Source organism: Gadus macrocephalus, chromosome 16 (assembly GCF_031168955.1).
Source record: "Gadus macrocephalus chromosome 16, ASM3116895v1".
Taxonomy (NCBI): domain Eukaryota; kingdom Metazoa; phylum Chordata; class Actinopteri; order Gadiformes; family Gadidae; genus Gadus; species Gadus macrocephalus.
Window position 1 is genome coordinate 7,339,750 of NC_082397.1, and position 16,749 is coordinate 7,356,498.

The 16,749-nt window shown below is 43.4% G+C and overlaps 1 protein-coding gene across 1 annotated transcript; it reads right to left on the reverse strand.

Moving 5' to 3' along the window:
- Nucleotides 1–59: 59 nt before the first annotated feature.
- kcnk6 (potassium channel, subfamily K, member 6) lies at nucleotides 60–13,650 on the reverse strand. The gene is made up of 3 exons (XM_060075260.1): nucleotides 12,739–13,650; nucleotides 7,120–7,512; nucleotides 60–1,958 (listed from the first exon to the last, which is right to left on the reverse strand). The coding sequence occupies exons 1-3, from the start codon at nucleotides 13,055–13,057 to the stop codon at nucleotides 1,702–1,704; spliced, it is 969 nt and encodes a 322-aa protein (XP_059931243.1). The 5' UTR covers nucleotides 13,058–13,650; the 3' UTR covers nucleotides 60–1,701.
- Between the last annotated feature and the right edge of the window lie 3,099 nt (nucleotides 13,651–16,749).

Sequence of the window (16,749 nt, forward strand, 5' to 3'; positions counted from 1 at the left end):
CTTACCTTGTAATGCAGTCAGTCTATGATCCTGTGGAGAATAGCTGAAGTTAACGATAATACAGTTGTGGTTTCATTTTTATTTGGTTATATAAAGTGCTTGTATGCCACATAGAACTATACAATGTATTGAAGATATACTTTTGTGGCACAGCAAAGAAGTATGTATAACAAATTATTAGGCAAGGGTTGGAGACGACAGACTTAACACAATATGATTAAATATGTATGCATGATTAAATCATGCATACTTGATAAACATTAAACACTTTAGCAAGATTAATATGAATCATTGTTAGTTATGTTAGAAGTAATGGGGTTTTGGTAATTGTTGAGTAATTAATCGTGACATTATTTCTCATAGGGTTGTTTGGAATTTTTCATTAGCCTAGGATACGATTGAGGATTATTCAGTACTACAACACGTCAATCCTCTCAAAATGGCAGTATCGCCAACAAATATCCCATGATGCATTCTGATGTACAAGCCTTTTATAAATAAACAATCATTTCAAATTAATTACAGAAAGATATGGACAGATTGTCAAACAAAAAACATTGATAAAACACATGCAGTAACAATATATATGTGGAAAACGCAATTAGTAATTCTAAGAACAGTGATATGGTACGGCCAATTGTAAGTGATCTCACCTTGGATATTTTTTAAACCATAACTTTGCAGAATATGCATGCCTAATCCTGGCTGAAAAGCGTCCAATGTCTTCCTATTCGCATGTGTAATGCTTACATTATCAATGTAATTTCTCTTTTACTCATCATCTTATTCATTCCACCCCTTTGACCATATTGGAATTGTTTCAAAAACAAACACTAGGGGGCAGCTGCACACAAGAGCAGACTCCTTCTTTGAAGATAAACATCTGAAATGTAAACCAAGGTAGAGAAATTGTTGAAACAAGTCTTCAGTTACAATCGTTCATAAAATGCCAAACGATTAATGAATACATATATGGCCACAGGGGGGCAGTAGAGACCAATTGAAAAGGCACACAAGCTGTATTTCTCTGCCTGGAGTCCATGCATACATCCATTACACCACCTGGTAGTTTGAACGTTTTTTTTTTTCTACATCTGCTCAATTAAAATGGCCTTGATGCCGTGGAATTAAATGTGCTTCTATTGTGAAGACAAGGTTATAAAAGTTTGGCTTCTGCTTGCGCTACATGTCAGCATATTGGTGTGAAAAGGCCTGTAAAGTAACCGGAAATCCCCTCAGAGGTTGACATTAACACTTTGTCGCTGCACTGGAAAGATAACTACAGTTAATCCTACGTGACATGAACCCACCAGCAGCCACAGTGGACGGCCATTGTTACTCAGAGGGCAGGTTTATGAATGAAAAATGAAAATAAATCCCTGGCTTCTCCACCAAATACCTTCCGACAATGAAGGCAGCTTCTCAAGTTTCGAGGTTCGGCCCAATCAGGCCTCAGTACTTGAGAGTTTCAATCATGTGACATGAAGTTCAAGCCCGCCATCTTGGTCCTTCTTGACCAACAATTCTAGACGTAACATAGCTACGAATAGAACGTGGTGATCATTCATAACATAATGGGGAAAAAGCACCAAGATGGCGGCTTGAACTGTTCGTGATGTCATGCGAGACACTCCTCTGATTTGTTCTCGTGATCCCCAGAAGGAGGCAGTGGGTGAGGTGGGGGGCCTCCACCCTCCCAGCTCAGCCCTTGCTGATGGTGTTATAGGAAGGCTGGGCTGCGGGCTCCAGGGGCTGCTTGGTGGCCGCTCTGTGGTGCAGGGGTCCGGGCGGTGGGGGGCCGGTGTCCGTCGGGCCGTCCCCCAGGATGGGCCTCAGGTCCCCCTCGGGTTCTTCACAGTGCGGCAGCTCCAGGAAGCTGGTGAGGCCATGCAGGTCGGCCATCTTGTGGAAGGCGCGCAGCAGGAGGTACATCATCATGAGCCCCACGAACAGGTAGACTGCAGGGGAGGAGGGGCGGGAGGAACCAGGCGGTCACGTGAGCTGCTTCTACCTTTCATTTTACTTTAAAAGGTGAGATATTATACCACCAGGTGTGAGTGGGATTAGCCGTTTGGAAAATCAGCCTCTTCTGACATCACAAGTGGGCGTGTCCAGCTAGATGTGCACCTGGTTGTATAATATGTCTCCTTTAAGCAGATGCTTCCGTCTTACAGTTAATTTGGTTTTAGATACATGGCGTCAAAAGGTGCAAGGTGTACGATTATTCGTTTAAAACATTTAAAGAACTACACTGACAGAATGTGAAGCAATAACCGTTTCGGCCTTATTTTAAAGGCGTCTATGTATCAGGTTGTTTTCTGGAGTACTAATTCGGCAAATCACACATTTAAGTAAGCAGTTAGACTAGAGGAAAAGCATCCTCATTATATTTATTATTTCCCCCTGCAATGACTCCATGAAGGGCTGAGGAAGTGACTGGTCTGAAATATCAGAGGGCCCTTGGAATAAAAATATATATTTCTAAAATGTAACTTTTTACTAGATTTTGTAAATATGCTCTTATAGTACAGATGATTACCCATTTTACTCAGTAATGTTGACTTGCATCTAGAAACCTGTGCATGCAGCCCTTTATGTACACCTGCACGTTTCTTTGTATGAAGGCGTTTCCATGGTGCACCAACTCTGCTCTTTATACCCACTGAGCTGAGGCCCAACGAAATGACCACTCGTCACGTACAAGTAGGTCAACACCCCAACCACAAAAACTGTTCAGGATTACAGGGGCCTCAGTACAGTGAGAACCGTTTCTATGTCATTAGTGGACTGCAAAGGTGGAACACAGCTTCTGGCTATTACTGTTAAGATTGGTTAGGTGGGACAGACCTTACAACAGTCGTGATCAGAGTTTCACAGAGTTTCACTAAAAAGTATTTCTAGTGACTCGTTATAGTTATGGTGACTAGGTGTAATCCATTTTTGTGTTTTCCAAGTGAAAGCTGTGCACATCATTGGACTTATCTGAGAAATATGGCTGAAAATGGGATTTCATCCCTTCTTAGAATAGTTCTTAGTATACCAATAATCAGTGTTTTATGTTTCTTAGATATTATAAATAGAATCAAAACCCTGCCGTTGCTATGCAGCCTGTGTAGCCCCAACGCCACTTCAGTAACAAAACAAGCCACATCAAGGTCTGAATGGCAAACAATCCAACCACTGTTACGGTTGGTCTGTGATACTCTCTGGGCCCCCTGGGGCAGAAGACCCAGACCAAACATGAACAAAACACGGGCCTAAGGACAGCGGGAAGTCTCGCAGGGCTTATTCTCAGTACCACCACCACAACAAGTCTGAGTGACTCAGCAAACTTTTATAATCCACGAGAGACGTACGTCCCCCACCCCACCCCACCCCTCCCCTCACTCCCACCATACCGGGCTCTGCACACACTGGCTGGGGGGGATTACGGAAGTACAAAGGGGAAGGTTAAAAACAACAAGGCCACGTGTCTTCATTTGGCTGATAAATGGGTCATATAACTGTAAGTCTGAGTAACACTTTCAATCTCATTTATAGCCACTCATTTGGTTTGTATGACAAACTCATATGAGCTATCAGTTTTACAGTTGCCATACAAAACAATATGACTGCACGTGAATTAGCATCTGACAAACCATACGGGGAAGACTGCGAATGATTAGATCATGCAAAAGTGGTCAAACAGGCTAGCTGGTTGTGTGAGAGCCCGCTTTATACAAGAGGGGAATAAACACATACTGGTTTATTTTGTCGGATAGGTGGAAAATCATGGTGGTAACATGTTGTAAAAGTGAATCTATTTTACATTTTATTGGTGCATAAGTGCATATTGTTTTAATTATACGGCATCTTACTTTATGTCATCGGAATGACATAATGTCACAATGACAATGTCATTGAATGGCTGAATGCTAACTGGAACAGTTCACTGTAGCATTATCTTGTCATCAGCTACTCTGTAGTCGTCCAAGTTGCCGCTCCAAGGCACCTTACAGGGAATTTAGATACATTTCATCAAGGAGGCGCTAGCGGTTGGATGTCTTGCTCAAGGATGACCAAGCCAAATGATACTGCAGACTGCAATCTTTAGATCTCTCTAACTTCCCTGTTCATCAAAACACCGACTCATAACGACAAGTACTGTGTTTACCATATCAGACATTATTCAGGGTTCAGAGTCTGCATAGTATTGTTTTACGGTATCTTAGCCATATTGCAGGGTTAGGTGTCATTTGACACAGAACAGACTTTGTTGCTGACAGGTTGCCATTTGTCTCGTGTGTGTGTGTGTGTGTAACTGTTTCCTTAACATTAAGTAAACCCAGTGGGAGGTGAGGGCAACCCAGGCTTGTAAAACAGGTAGTGCAATTTAACTCTGCTGATCCGAACAGGCTCTACACCTGCTTATCAAACACATAGACCGGATGCCCCATAGGATGTGTGTTTAGGAGGAAGAGCACATGTTTTTTCCCTGGATAGAAAGATTTGAGGTAAAATGACTGACTGTCAAATTGACTCTCAAATTGACCATGCCGCCTCCAGCTCTCCAAAAAACACTGACAGCTGTCTTTGAAACACTATTCTCCAACAAGCGTTTCACTCGGTGGAACTCTGTTCTTTGTAACTGCGATATGTGCATTACAGGGATCTGGTGGCCCAGAATCATAGTCAGCACTGTGCACCGGGAAAGGCGCAAAGGAAGAAAGGAGCTGCGATTGGCCCGTTAAAGGCACGGTCGGCTCATGTTGAGCAAGGAGAAACCAGCCCTTGGTTTCCTTTGAGAAACAAAACTTGAATGAGTTTGTATTACAGTTTTTCTCAGTCGCTTTGGTTCATTTCTCAGATCAGAATTGAAATTCTCAAAACTACCTGTTCAATCTTCACATCAGTGTGTCACTTTTGCACATGAAAAAAACATTTTCTCATTTATTTGAACACGCTGCAAATGCTTTGGTACATCCATGCACATGATTATGTACAATTCTCTGCTCTTTCCTACATTATCAATTGCTTATGTCATGTTGATCAAATGTATTGTAATGGTCTCTATTGAATAGTCTCACCCCCACAACATTTAGGTATTAGTTCATTGCATAAGTCTTTACCAGCAAAATGGTTTAACAAGTTGTCATAATATGTCAAGCATATTTCTATACATTTCTATACACTGGCATTAGACTCTTTTTTTTGTTATTTTTTCTAAATCTGTCCTGAATTGGTCAATTGCTACCACGTGAATCTTGACTTTCTCTAAAGAAGGGAAATGTGTGAAGTGTTAGATCAACCAACGATCAACCAGTTTACTGGAATAGCTCAAAGGTGCATCTCCTGAACCATGAACTGGCAAGTATATATATAGCTGGAGCACGACACAATGTTACATTGTCTGAGAATTTGTGGCCCAACAGACAGGAACGTCAGGAGTTGTAGGATGACTGCACTGTAATTCCTACAGCAATGCATGTACAGTTTACCCTAAGGAGATTTTCCTATGTTCACATTTCTAGCAATGACATGGTCTGTCAACAAATTACAGTACAAACAGTCAAAGCGTAAATGTGAATCTTGTCCAGTCTCTTGCAATCAATCTCCCACATACACTTAGGTGTAACTTACAATTTACAATAATTGTCTTCAAAACTTCACATCAGAACATCCCTCCAGAGTACACTGTTATATTGACAACATGACTAAGCAATTTGACTGTCTTATCCGTAGACAATGACACAAGGACTTGTCATTCTGATGGCACTGACATGTTCATTGAAACAGATATTTACTTTTGAGAGATGAACTAAGGATTTTGAGCAAGAGACTGGCTTTTGCAGGCAATCCATGGTGTTTTGCTATTTGAACACATTGTTTTGAGAAATGCACTTACTGCTTTGCAAATTTCATTTCTGATCTGAGAAATGTACCAAAGCGACTGAGAAAAACTGTAAGAAGGAAACCCAAGGTGACGTATAGAATTCAGATCAGTAATACACGAGTTATACATGCACACCTAGCATAAATCACATAAAATATCATTATGATATTGGGAGTGTTTTACTTTGAAATCAAAATAACTAAGGTGGAACATGCAGTTCAACCAAAAATACAAACACCTGCACGTTCGATTATGTGAAGGGGGAGACTGCTCACATTTGTACACCTATACATTCGTATAAAAAAATAAATAATAATACCACGATTTATTCAAAGGTTCATATGCTACAACCTCCAAAATGTTTTATTGCCAAAAAAAATGATGCCCTGTAGCAGCTCAAGTTCCACACCAATCATACCATGTAAAACCGTGGCTTAAACAAAGATAATGATTGTGCTGTTAAAAAGGAGCCAAGCTGACCTAAATTGGGTCTTTTACCACCACGGGGGTGGGGGGGTAGAATGGATGAATTCTACAACTATACATCTTGAAAGAACACTTGAACCCATGACAGTTACTCGCCCTGACCATGATTCACTCATGTGGTTTATTTTGTGGAAGGGAATGCTGTGAATACAACTTATTGTTTAGGGTTGTTTTGCACAAGCTTCAATGTCTGTCAATACACTTTTAACATTTAAGCTCCAGGTGCACTTTAACTGTTCAAGTTATACCCTAACCAATTTAGTTTTCTGAGTCATTAATGAAAATGCCTACAGGTAGAATGCATGCACTGTTTTTCAACCTGTGGTGAGGGAGGTTACTGCAGGTCCATGGGGGTTTAATTCATTTACAATTATATAAAGAAAATAGATGATCAATAAAAAATATATGTTTTAATAATTCATTAAATATTGTGGCATTTCATTGTAATGTTTTCCATTTATATTTTCGGTTCATTTTGTGTTTCCTATATAAACAACTAGGAGCATAAGCAGCATAAGCATGGACACTTTTGGGTCCTCTGGCCATGGCCTTCCTGCAGTAAGAATTGTGCATAAAGGGGGGGGGGGGGTTCTGGCCCTCTTTGCTCAGCCACTGCATGTATATTTATCTATTTTAAGCCGTTGACGTGGTCCGCGAAAGCTCTCGATGACAATTTAGTGGTACACCTACCATCAAAAGCTGGGTAAGCTCTGGCCTAGGCTAAGCTAGGCGAGGCTAGGCTAAGCTAGCTCCGTACTCACCCATGACAACCACCTTGTACAGCGACCGGTACTTCTGGCCCGGCTGCTCCCCGGGCACAAAGTCCCCGAGGCCCACCGTGCACAGGGACATGAAGCAGAAGTACACGCTGTCCAGGAACGACCAGGAGCCCTCGATGGCGCGGAACACGAAGGCCGGCGCCACGAAGAAGCACACCAGCACCGCTGCCAGCAGAAGGGCGAAGTGGAGCTGGGAGGCGGGCCTCGGGTCCAGCCCCGACCGCTGGAACAGGGCCTGGGGGGCGTAGACCAGCGGGTACATCAGCCGCTGGACGCTGGCCGTCAGCACCAGCATGGTGAACGGCACGCCGATCAAAGCGTACAGGATGGAGAAGGCCTTCCCCATGTCAGACAGCGGCGTGGAGTGACCGTAACCTGTAGGGGCCGGAGACGGCATGAGGATTAGGACTCCACGCATGAGTACGGGTGTGAGTATGAAGGCGTATGAGGGAATATGAGTGAGTAAGAGAGAATTTGAGGGAGTATGAGGGAATATGAGAGCGTATGAGGGAGTATGAGAGTATGAGAGTGTTTGAGGGAGTATGAGGGAGCATGAGGGAGAATGAGGGAATATGAGAGCGTATGAGGGAGCATGAGAGAGTATGAGAGAGTATGAGGGAATATGAGGGAATGGGAGGGAGTATGAGTGAGAATGAGGGAGTATGAGAGTGTATGATGGAGTATGAGGGAGTATGAGGGCATATGACTGAGTATGAGAGAGTGAGTGGGTGAATGAGTGAAGGTGTGTGACTACTGCAACAAAAGAAGGCACCCATTTGGTATTTGTGTTGACAGTCAAGGAACGGTTGGTGTCTGAGAGAAACACAAATCACAAAATCACTGTATGCACATTCTGGTAGGCCTACCCTTCAATGCAATTAGCCAGATATTGTTCCTGAGAAGCAACTCCCACACTCACTGACACAGAGGACTGTTACAGTTAAATATGATCCTCATGTATTAAATTGAACCTGAAACAACATCTCAACAGAAGACAACATCTTCTGTTTGTTTTTGTGTACATGCATCTCAGAACCCGGACCAGTACAGTGTGTGGACCCCACTTTGGTGACAGCTAATGGGGATCATTTTAAACAATACAACAATAAACAACACAGGGTATGTTCATGTTCTACATGTTTCCTTGATAGTTACGCTTCAGCCCTATTGGGTTTTGTCTACGCTGCTGGTTTCCTGTTTCAGGTTTCTTTGCTCTTCAAAGGTCATTCTATCTCTGCAAATGTATGGAAACATTGCATACTGCGGCTCCCCGTTTCCTGACTAGAAATCATGTGACATGTTTTGAAATTTCAGCTCTTTTCTTCATGATTCAGCCGTTTTTTCCGGGTCTGTGCAACAGGATACATATATTAGTTTTGTGCTGCCCGATGGACTCCTGTGGCCATCTTCACGAATCAAAAACTGTACTATGGGCCCTGTATGTCCCCACCATGTGTCCCCCACTCCCCCCCCCCTCTCTGGGGCCCTGGGACCTGTATCAACGTGTTTTTGGAATGGACGTTTTCAAAATGGAGGGTAACGCTCATTGAACAATCGTGGGCCAATGACAAGCAGGAAAAAAACATTGTCACTTCAGATTTCTTTGAGAAGAAAAACAGGAAATGACTCCCTTGTTTCTTTAAAGTCCAGAGAAAAAAATTGTATAGCAAACCTACGATAGAAATGACAATCAAGTTATTATTCCCATAAAGAATATCATATTTGTGTAAACATACCGTACTAGCATGTCTGGCAAATTATACTGAATCAGGGAAGAGAACGCCTCTGCCTTCCATGGTCCCGTGGACTGCGCCATTTAAACAACCAGGCAATGCTCATGATCGGGAGACACAAGCTTGGGCTTGATCACCCTGTAGCTGGCCACCGTTGATGAGGGTGTATAGTGTTGATAGGCCGAAACACCCCCTGATTCAAAAGGTACACTACTGATGATGTGTCCCGAAATGTACATCCTTCCCTTGTCTGAGATACAGCTCCCACGCCACCCTCAACATCAAGGCACACCTCGTGTGAATACGATACATTGACACAACGGGCAGTTACCATCAAGTCCCGTGTAGTGATGGTTCTAGGTTTAGCACTCCAAGTCTGGTCTCTACCTTAAGCAGAATAGGGAATGGCATATTCCACTGAGACCGCTGGACATTTGTTCCCTGAAGGACAGAAAGTAACTAAAGGTGCTGCCCACAAGCGTCACCACAGCATCAATAACCAACCCCAGGAATGATGTCCCTCATTCATACAACAAAGGGGCTCAAGTTCCAGATAGCCTGAATTCAGTTCCACACTCACACTCACATTGAACCCAAAAGTAAAAAATGATTAACTCTTGGCTCTAGACGTGTGTGTGCTGATTCTGTGTGACTCTTGTCAATTAGAGCCGGGTTGTGATAATACTCACCCTGTGTGAGGGCTTAAGGAAGAAAGCACATGAAGGGAAGTCTTAAATGGCATTGTGCCATTGAGATCATCGTGTTATCTCATGTCATCGATATGTGGTGACCATTTCATCTGTCAAACCACTCTGCTGCTTAGCAGACCACACAATACGTCAATTTGGGCTACCGTGAAACTAAAATAAAATCATTGGATAAATCGACGATGGCAATAATGTGTCAGTACAGCTACTTATGCAAGTATGCAATTAGTCAGGGTTATTGATCCTGTATAGGTTGCAAGTACTTCCTTCTTTTCTACCCCTAACTGTGTGTGAGAGTAAGAGCAGTATATTTTAGAAAGGTAAAAATAAACATCTGACTACTGTAATTCCGAAATAATATTTCAGGAGCAAGTGGCACAAGCACACCAATTAGACAAATGTTTAGGATGTTTCCCCATACCAGCGATTGCCGGTAATTCAAATTCATTGGAATGAACATGGTCAGTTGGTCGGCCCTATGCGCTGGAGAGAAAAGGAATACAAAAATTGTCAGGGCATAAAAAACATTAATCTTCCTTGACTTCCTCTAGTTTTGCTAGATGCTCGAGTTTCAGTAAGCTTTGCTCATGTACAATGTATCAATGTCAGGTCCCTGTTATGAAAACAAGTTTAACACCTGGACAGGCCGAGAATACATTTAGCATGAACGATATCTCTATCGTTGTTAGAAAACTGCATTTTCTATTCCAGGAAATGTATTCTGGGAATTGGTCAATGGCCCACAATCTAACCAAAAAGTTCACTGACAGCTCCTCATGTTTAGTTTATTTTTTCAAGGTCAGACAAAGCAGCGTTTGTGTGGGACACAATCTGGTTCCACCTGCCCTTACACCAGGTAGGACCAGATCTAATCTGGGAGCCAGTAATCCTACTGTTATAGCGAAACTTCTGGGGGAGATGAGAGCGAACAGAGCCTGGGTTGGAAATCAGAAACTGCCAGGGGTGGTTGTCAAGCACCCTCCTTAACCTAAATTAAGTCTGATCTGACCTAATGATCAATATGAAGTTCACACTGTAGCGAACCTTGACTCTTAAACCTTGCCCCTCTGACTACACTTTGCGTTGCGAAAATAGCAAACCACCAGTTTTGTGTCCCTCTATAGTACACAGCCCTGTTAATGTAACGAGCAAACAGCACGGAGAGAGAGTTCTCACTAAAAATAACTAACTGTCTCAATAGCAAAATATAAACAATCCTGACAAAATCAAACAAGCTTTGTGTGCACTTCAGTGCACACAAAGCTTGGGGCTATTAGTGCCCCAACGTATTCTCCATCCATTAAAAGAGAAAGATCAGTTAAGTCATTAATTCGTCTGAAATATACCAGCCAGCACATACACATTTGACTAGCAGCTTGTGCTAGCTCCCGCCTAGCAATAAGGTCAATGGTGGAGCTCTGGCTAATTCACCTGCACAACTCTTTAAAGGCACCCAGTGCAACTTTATGTAAACATTCAATGAAAAATAAACATTCAATTTCTAGTCTTTTTTACACGTAGTAAGTTTCAATAACTCCATACCATTACATATCGACATTCAAGGAGCAAAGATGAGACGTCGTTGTGTGGTGAGAACTGATAGAAAATCGTAAACAACAACAATCGCCGGTGGGGAGAAGCCATTTTTCCATTGACTGGAAGCCTGCTTTATTTATTGTAGGTTACAAAAAATAAAGAAAATGGCGGCATTGTTGTTGTTATCGATTTTGTATCAGTTCTCACCACACAACGACGTCTCATCTTTGCTGCTTAAATGTCGGTATGTAATGGTATGGAGGAGTTATTGAAACTTACTACGTGTAAAAAAGACTAGAAATTGAATGTTTATTTTTAAGCCTCGAAAGTTGCACTGGGTGCCTTTAATGCCTGATTTCAGCACTTAGATGCATCCCCCTCCAGCATCCGCTTCTTCTTTATTCTGGCCTTTTCAGCCCCTCCTTTCTCTTTTCTCTTCTTGCCTTCCATGAGTGCCACAACAAGCAAAAGCAAGCAACCACGAACTTGCTCGCCTTCTCTGTCTGACGCGTCTTTAGGGCTATCCCCCTACATTTCCGAAAATGGACTTGACCTGCAAGCTGTTTATTGGATAAACACATTTCCCAATCCCAGGAGTCTTTGCTCCATTACGTCAATTCAAGAACAAACATATTAAAGTAAACTGTAGTTCGTATTATTTATTCATGGCCATGAAAGTTCTGTAACGCCTGAATAATGAAGAATTAAATGAAGTAAAAAATTATAATAAGCAAGTGGTATAAATATTGGTTGGATGTTCTTGAGACATATATTGTTTATTTCGGGGATTTTCACGGCGTCTTGGCGGGGAATAAATTATGCTCAGGGCCGGCTTGCAGACGGTCCAACTGACTTCGCAGGCCACTACACAATTGTGGGCTGGTCCACCTGAACTCGCTGGCTGGCCGGCTGGCCGGGAAATCTCCCGATCGTCCCGACGGCCACTCCGCCTCTGGTCACAGCAGACAATCAAACAATCCCAACTATAAAACTTTGGCTCCTGGGTTTATCGCGTCATCCACGTGTATCGCCATAGTTGGTGGAGTAGAAACGCCTTTGAAAAGCTTTGTTTTTCTGGTGTAGATCTGGTCTAGATCCGGTGTAGGTCTTCCTGTTATTAATAAAATACATTTGGAAAATCTAGAGAGCCTCCAGGCAGCATTAGGCATCTCACAAAACCTCAAGTTCAACAACAAAGACAACTGAATAAATTCCCAACACGACTCTCTCATCACTGTGGCCTTGAAAATACCACTGACCGCAAAAATACCACTGCCACATGTAGGCCTAAGTTATTGCCTGGTCACCAACAGGTACGGATTGAATTAGTATTCAAATTGAATAGAAATGTGGGGGGAGGGTTAGGGCTAGGGTTACGTCCTACGTGGATGTTTACGTGGTCCCTTCACGGAGTTGGCGTTGCTAAAGTTTTCTAATCATTCAGCACCGTTTGCCAGTGCCATTCTCCATCGTCAGATTAGTGTAATGGACGGGAACCCCGATGAAAATAGACGACAATTGGCAATGGACGCAATAAGAGCTTTGAGGATTCATTGCGCTTTCCCAATACGTCACCATCTCCTAATAACAAAAACACCAAACGTCATCCGCTTTGTTCCACTTACCAACCGTAGTCACCAAAGTGTTGGCGAAGAACATGGAGGAGGCCATGTCCCAGTTGGAGTTGAGGGATGAGTTCTTGAGGACCGACACCCCGTACTCGCTTGCGCTCAAAGCCTTGACCAAAAACTCTTCCAGGGCTGTCGCGTTGATGCAGGTCTGGTTGAGAAACTCTCTCTGCATAGTTTGGATGTCATTTCTCAGTTTATCCTCCACCGGTCGCTCGATGCTGGAGAAAACCAGGGCACCGAGCAACAAGTAAATGACATAAAACAGTATGAAGCCTAGGAGCAGAAGCCAGGACTTACTTGCGGAAGAAGTCATGTTTGGCGGCACCGGTGTGGACTCGGGTCCAAAGGGTTTCGTTTACCATAACAGGGTAGCCTAACTTCAGATCGACTACGATGAAAATCCCTCCTCTTCCTTCTCCTCCCAGTTACTGTACCTCCTCCCATAGCGGACCTGCCAAGGGGTGTGTGTTCTGTCGGTCTCCCCACCAAGGGGACCAGTGCGCGCAAACATCACCGTGCTTTTCTTGATTGAGACGCATTTAATAAATCACTCGATCGTGTCAATTTGGATCAGGGTTTTACGCAGCCCGCTTTTGAAGTTTTCAAGATAAATACTTTCCAAACATCGCTTGGATGTGTGATTTGTTTTTCACATTCTTGATCTCCTGCTTACTCGCCGAATGGCCACGTTCAGTTATTGTAGCTTAAATCGTATGAATGTCTTATAAGTCTCTTTCACCTGGCATGGCTGTGTGTTCATACGAGGTGGCCAGTTAAGTGCAAGGCAGCCTCATCACGATCATTCCCCGGACATTTAAATTAGGGTTTTTATCTGTAGGACTATGGGCAGACTCATATAGAATAGATAATCGTTGCCTTAGACAGGGAATGAAAGGAGTCTATTTTTAACGCGTCGACGCCGTACAATGCACCGTTATCATGGTGAAGCAGGCAGGTATTTGCCTAGAGTGCCTCTCATATCCTGTTAACTCTTGGTCGACCAGGGGCTGATGCTGTTAATTCATTTTTTTGTTTGATGAGATTAACACTTGATGTTGGTTTTGCATTGATGTTCCCCTGTTAAATTCGAATGGCGACTCCGTATACGCAGAGTGTAGCACAAAGAGGCGATACACACCTACACGCCTCGCCTACTTAAGCAAATATGGAGGACTTTACCTCCACATGGGGAATTATTCAACATACAATATCTCAAACACCCTCACTCCTCTCCTTTTCCATTTCAAGAAGCTTCCTAACAAGCATGAAGCGTGACTAATTTTATGACTTAAGAGAGAAATTCCTCTTAGGAGCGTTAGCCCATCCTTCAGGGGCGCAGGTGGCTGAAAACATCTCTGGTATGGCTCGGCTCCACATGATCAATACGTTGTTGTAGGAATGTTCCAGAACATGGTTACGCTCATAGTCTATGACTATGAGCGTTTCTGGTGTATGACCAGAAACGACAAGCTTCACTGGAAGCCTTGGTCAGTGGATCTTGGTCTGGCTCAGTTGATCTTGGTCTGGCTCAGTTGATCTTGGTCTGGCTCAGTAGATCTTGGTCTGGCTCAGTGGATCTTGGTCTGGCTCAGTGGATCTTGGTCTGGCTCAGTGGATCTTGGTCTGGCTCAGTAGATCTTGGTCTGGCTCAGTAGATCTTGGTCTGGCTCAGTAGATCTTGGTCTGGCTCAGTGGATCTTGGTCTGGCTCAGTAGATCTTGGTCTGGCTCAGTAGATCTTGGTCTGGCTCAGTGGATCTTGGCCTGGCTCAGTAGACCATGGTCTTGATCAGCAGATCTTTGTCTGACTCAGTAGATCTTGTTCTAAGTTGGTAGTGTTGTCTTCCATTCTTAACAAGCGTACACCCGGAAAACACTTGGTGTTTTTGGGGGACTCAAAGTATCTGGTTGTATCAATAGTACATTGTGTTTGATTTGATAATGTAGTATACAGTATATATAATTATTACATTTCAGGACAGTACTACATATTGCAATCTACCCAAAAACTACAGGCAATATCACCCGACGCTCCAGTGCTGATCCTTGGGGATTTTAATCATTGTTCTCTCCAGAAAACCATAAGGAACTTTTACCAATATGTTAAGTGCCCTACCAGACTCAACAAAATGCTGGACTTGTGTTATGGGTCCATCAAAGGAGCATATAAAGCTATTCCCCTTCCCCCACTTGGGGGGGCCGACCATAATTGTATTCAGCTTATCCCATCATACTGCACTGCACTGCAGAGGGGAAAAACGGTCACCAAGCGGGTTAAAGTCCGGACTGATGAATCCAAATTGAGTCTGCAGGGCTGCTATGAGTGTACAGACTGGGAAATGTTTAAGCAATCTTGTCCGAACATTGACGTCCTTGCAGATGTTGTCAGTTGTTACGTCTCCTTTTGTGAAGATAATGTTATTCCTGAAAAAACTGTAAAGGTGTACTGTGGTAACTCGGTTAGGTAGAAGGGCTCAAAGTAAGGACCAGGCAGGGTGTGAGGGTCCAAAGCCTCAAACGGCGGTTTATTGCACTCGGTTTCTTATATCCACACAAGCGCACGCTGTTCATCGAAGTCGGGGGGGGGGTTGCTCGAGTCGTCGTCCACGTGTCCGCCGTGCGGCTCACTCTACGGTCTCGGTGGTCTCGGTCGTCTGCGTTGTCCTCTCTTCCACTCGACTCCTCTCGATCTGTCGTTTGGTGGCCTCCTTTTAACACCTGGGTGCCTCCTGCCCAGGTGCTCCTCGTTTCCCCGATTGCGGCTCTCGGGAGGTTGGGATTTGTCGCCGGCTGTTGGCCACCGGCGGTATATCCCGGCCTCGACTCTCCCGGCCTCGACTCTCCCGAACAGGGGGCGTGGCACCGGGGGAATGCCACAGTACCCAAATAGTAAACCATGGGTGACGAAAGCACTCAGGGCACTGCTATACAGGAAAAGACAGGCATTTAGAGCAAGGAACCTTCCGGAGGTTGAAAAACTAAAAAAGGAAGTTAAACATGAAATAGCAAGAGCAAAGCGGAGCTATAAAGAAAAGCTAGAGGACCAATTGGTAAACAACAATTTAGGCTCTGCTTGGGATAGCATGAAAACCATAATTGGTACAAAGAAAACAAGAAATCCGAATTTGGTGCTGGATGGGTTCACATGTGATAGAAAGCTGGCACAGACGCTGAATGAGTTTTATCTGAGGTTTGACTCACCAACATTTAAGAATGCCATTTTAGAGCAAAAAAACTACCTAAAGGATAGTGCCCCAGCGCCCTTTGATTTGCATGACGTAGTAGATACCTTCAGACACTCAAAGGTTAAGAAGAGCCCCGGGCCAGATAACATAGGGGGTCACCTACTCTCCTCGTGCGCTGAACAACTTGGTCCAATATTTTATTACATATTTAAGCTCTCCTTGAGCCAACAGAGAGTCCCCAAAATTTGGAAAAACTCGACTATTGTACCAGTGGCAAAAATCTGTCGCCCTAAGGTTTTAAATGATTTTAGACCAATTGCCTTGACCTCATTGGTGTTGAAATGTTTCGAAAAGCTAATGAAAAAGGTGCTCCTCATCAAAACAGAGAATCTATTGGACCCACAACAATTTGCTTATAGGGCCAGGCGAGGGGTTGAGGATGCTACAGCCACTCTGCTTAACCTGATACTTAAGCACCTTGAAGGTAGCAACACTCATGCCAAAATTGTATTTGTTGATTTTTCATCAGCTTTTAACACTATTCAACCACACATTTTAGTTGATAAGCTGTTAAGAAATTTTAATTTAGATTTTAGTTTAGTGGGTTGGATTTTGGATTTTTTAACAGACAGAACTCAGAGAGTGAGGGTGAATGGGGTATACTCAGAAAAGCTCCTGTCCTCTACAGGGTCACCACAGGGTTGTGTCCTGTCCCCTCTTTTATACATCCTATACACTGATGACTGTCGTAGCCAGCACACAAACAGACATATTTTAAAGTTTGCAGATGACTCAGCTATTGTTAGTCTTTTAAATGGAAA

Excerpts from the sequence above, each read along its gene's own strand:
- kcnk6 (XM_060075260.1), bottom strand. The coding sequence starts at position 13,057 with ATGACTTCTTCCGCAAGTAAGTCCTGGCTTCTGCTCCTAGGCTTCATA. Across the intron at positions 7,513-12,738 it reads CACTTTGGTGACTACGGTTG|GTTACGGTCACTCCACGCCG; the intron begins GTAAGTGGAACA and ends CGGCCCCTACAG. Across the intron at positions 1,959-7,119 it reads GTACAAGGTGGTTGTCATGG|TCTACCTGTTCGTGGGGCTC; the intron begins GTGAGTACGGAG and ends CCTCCCCTGCAG.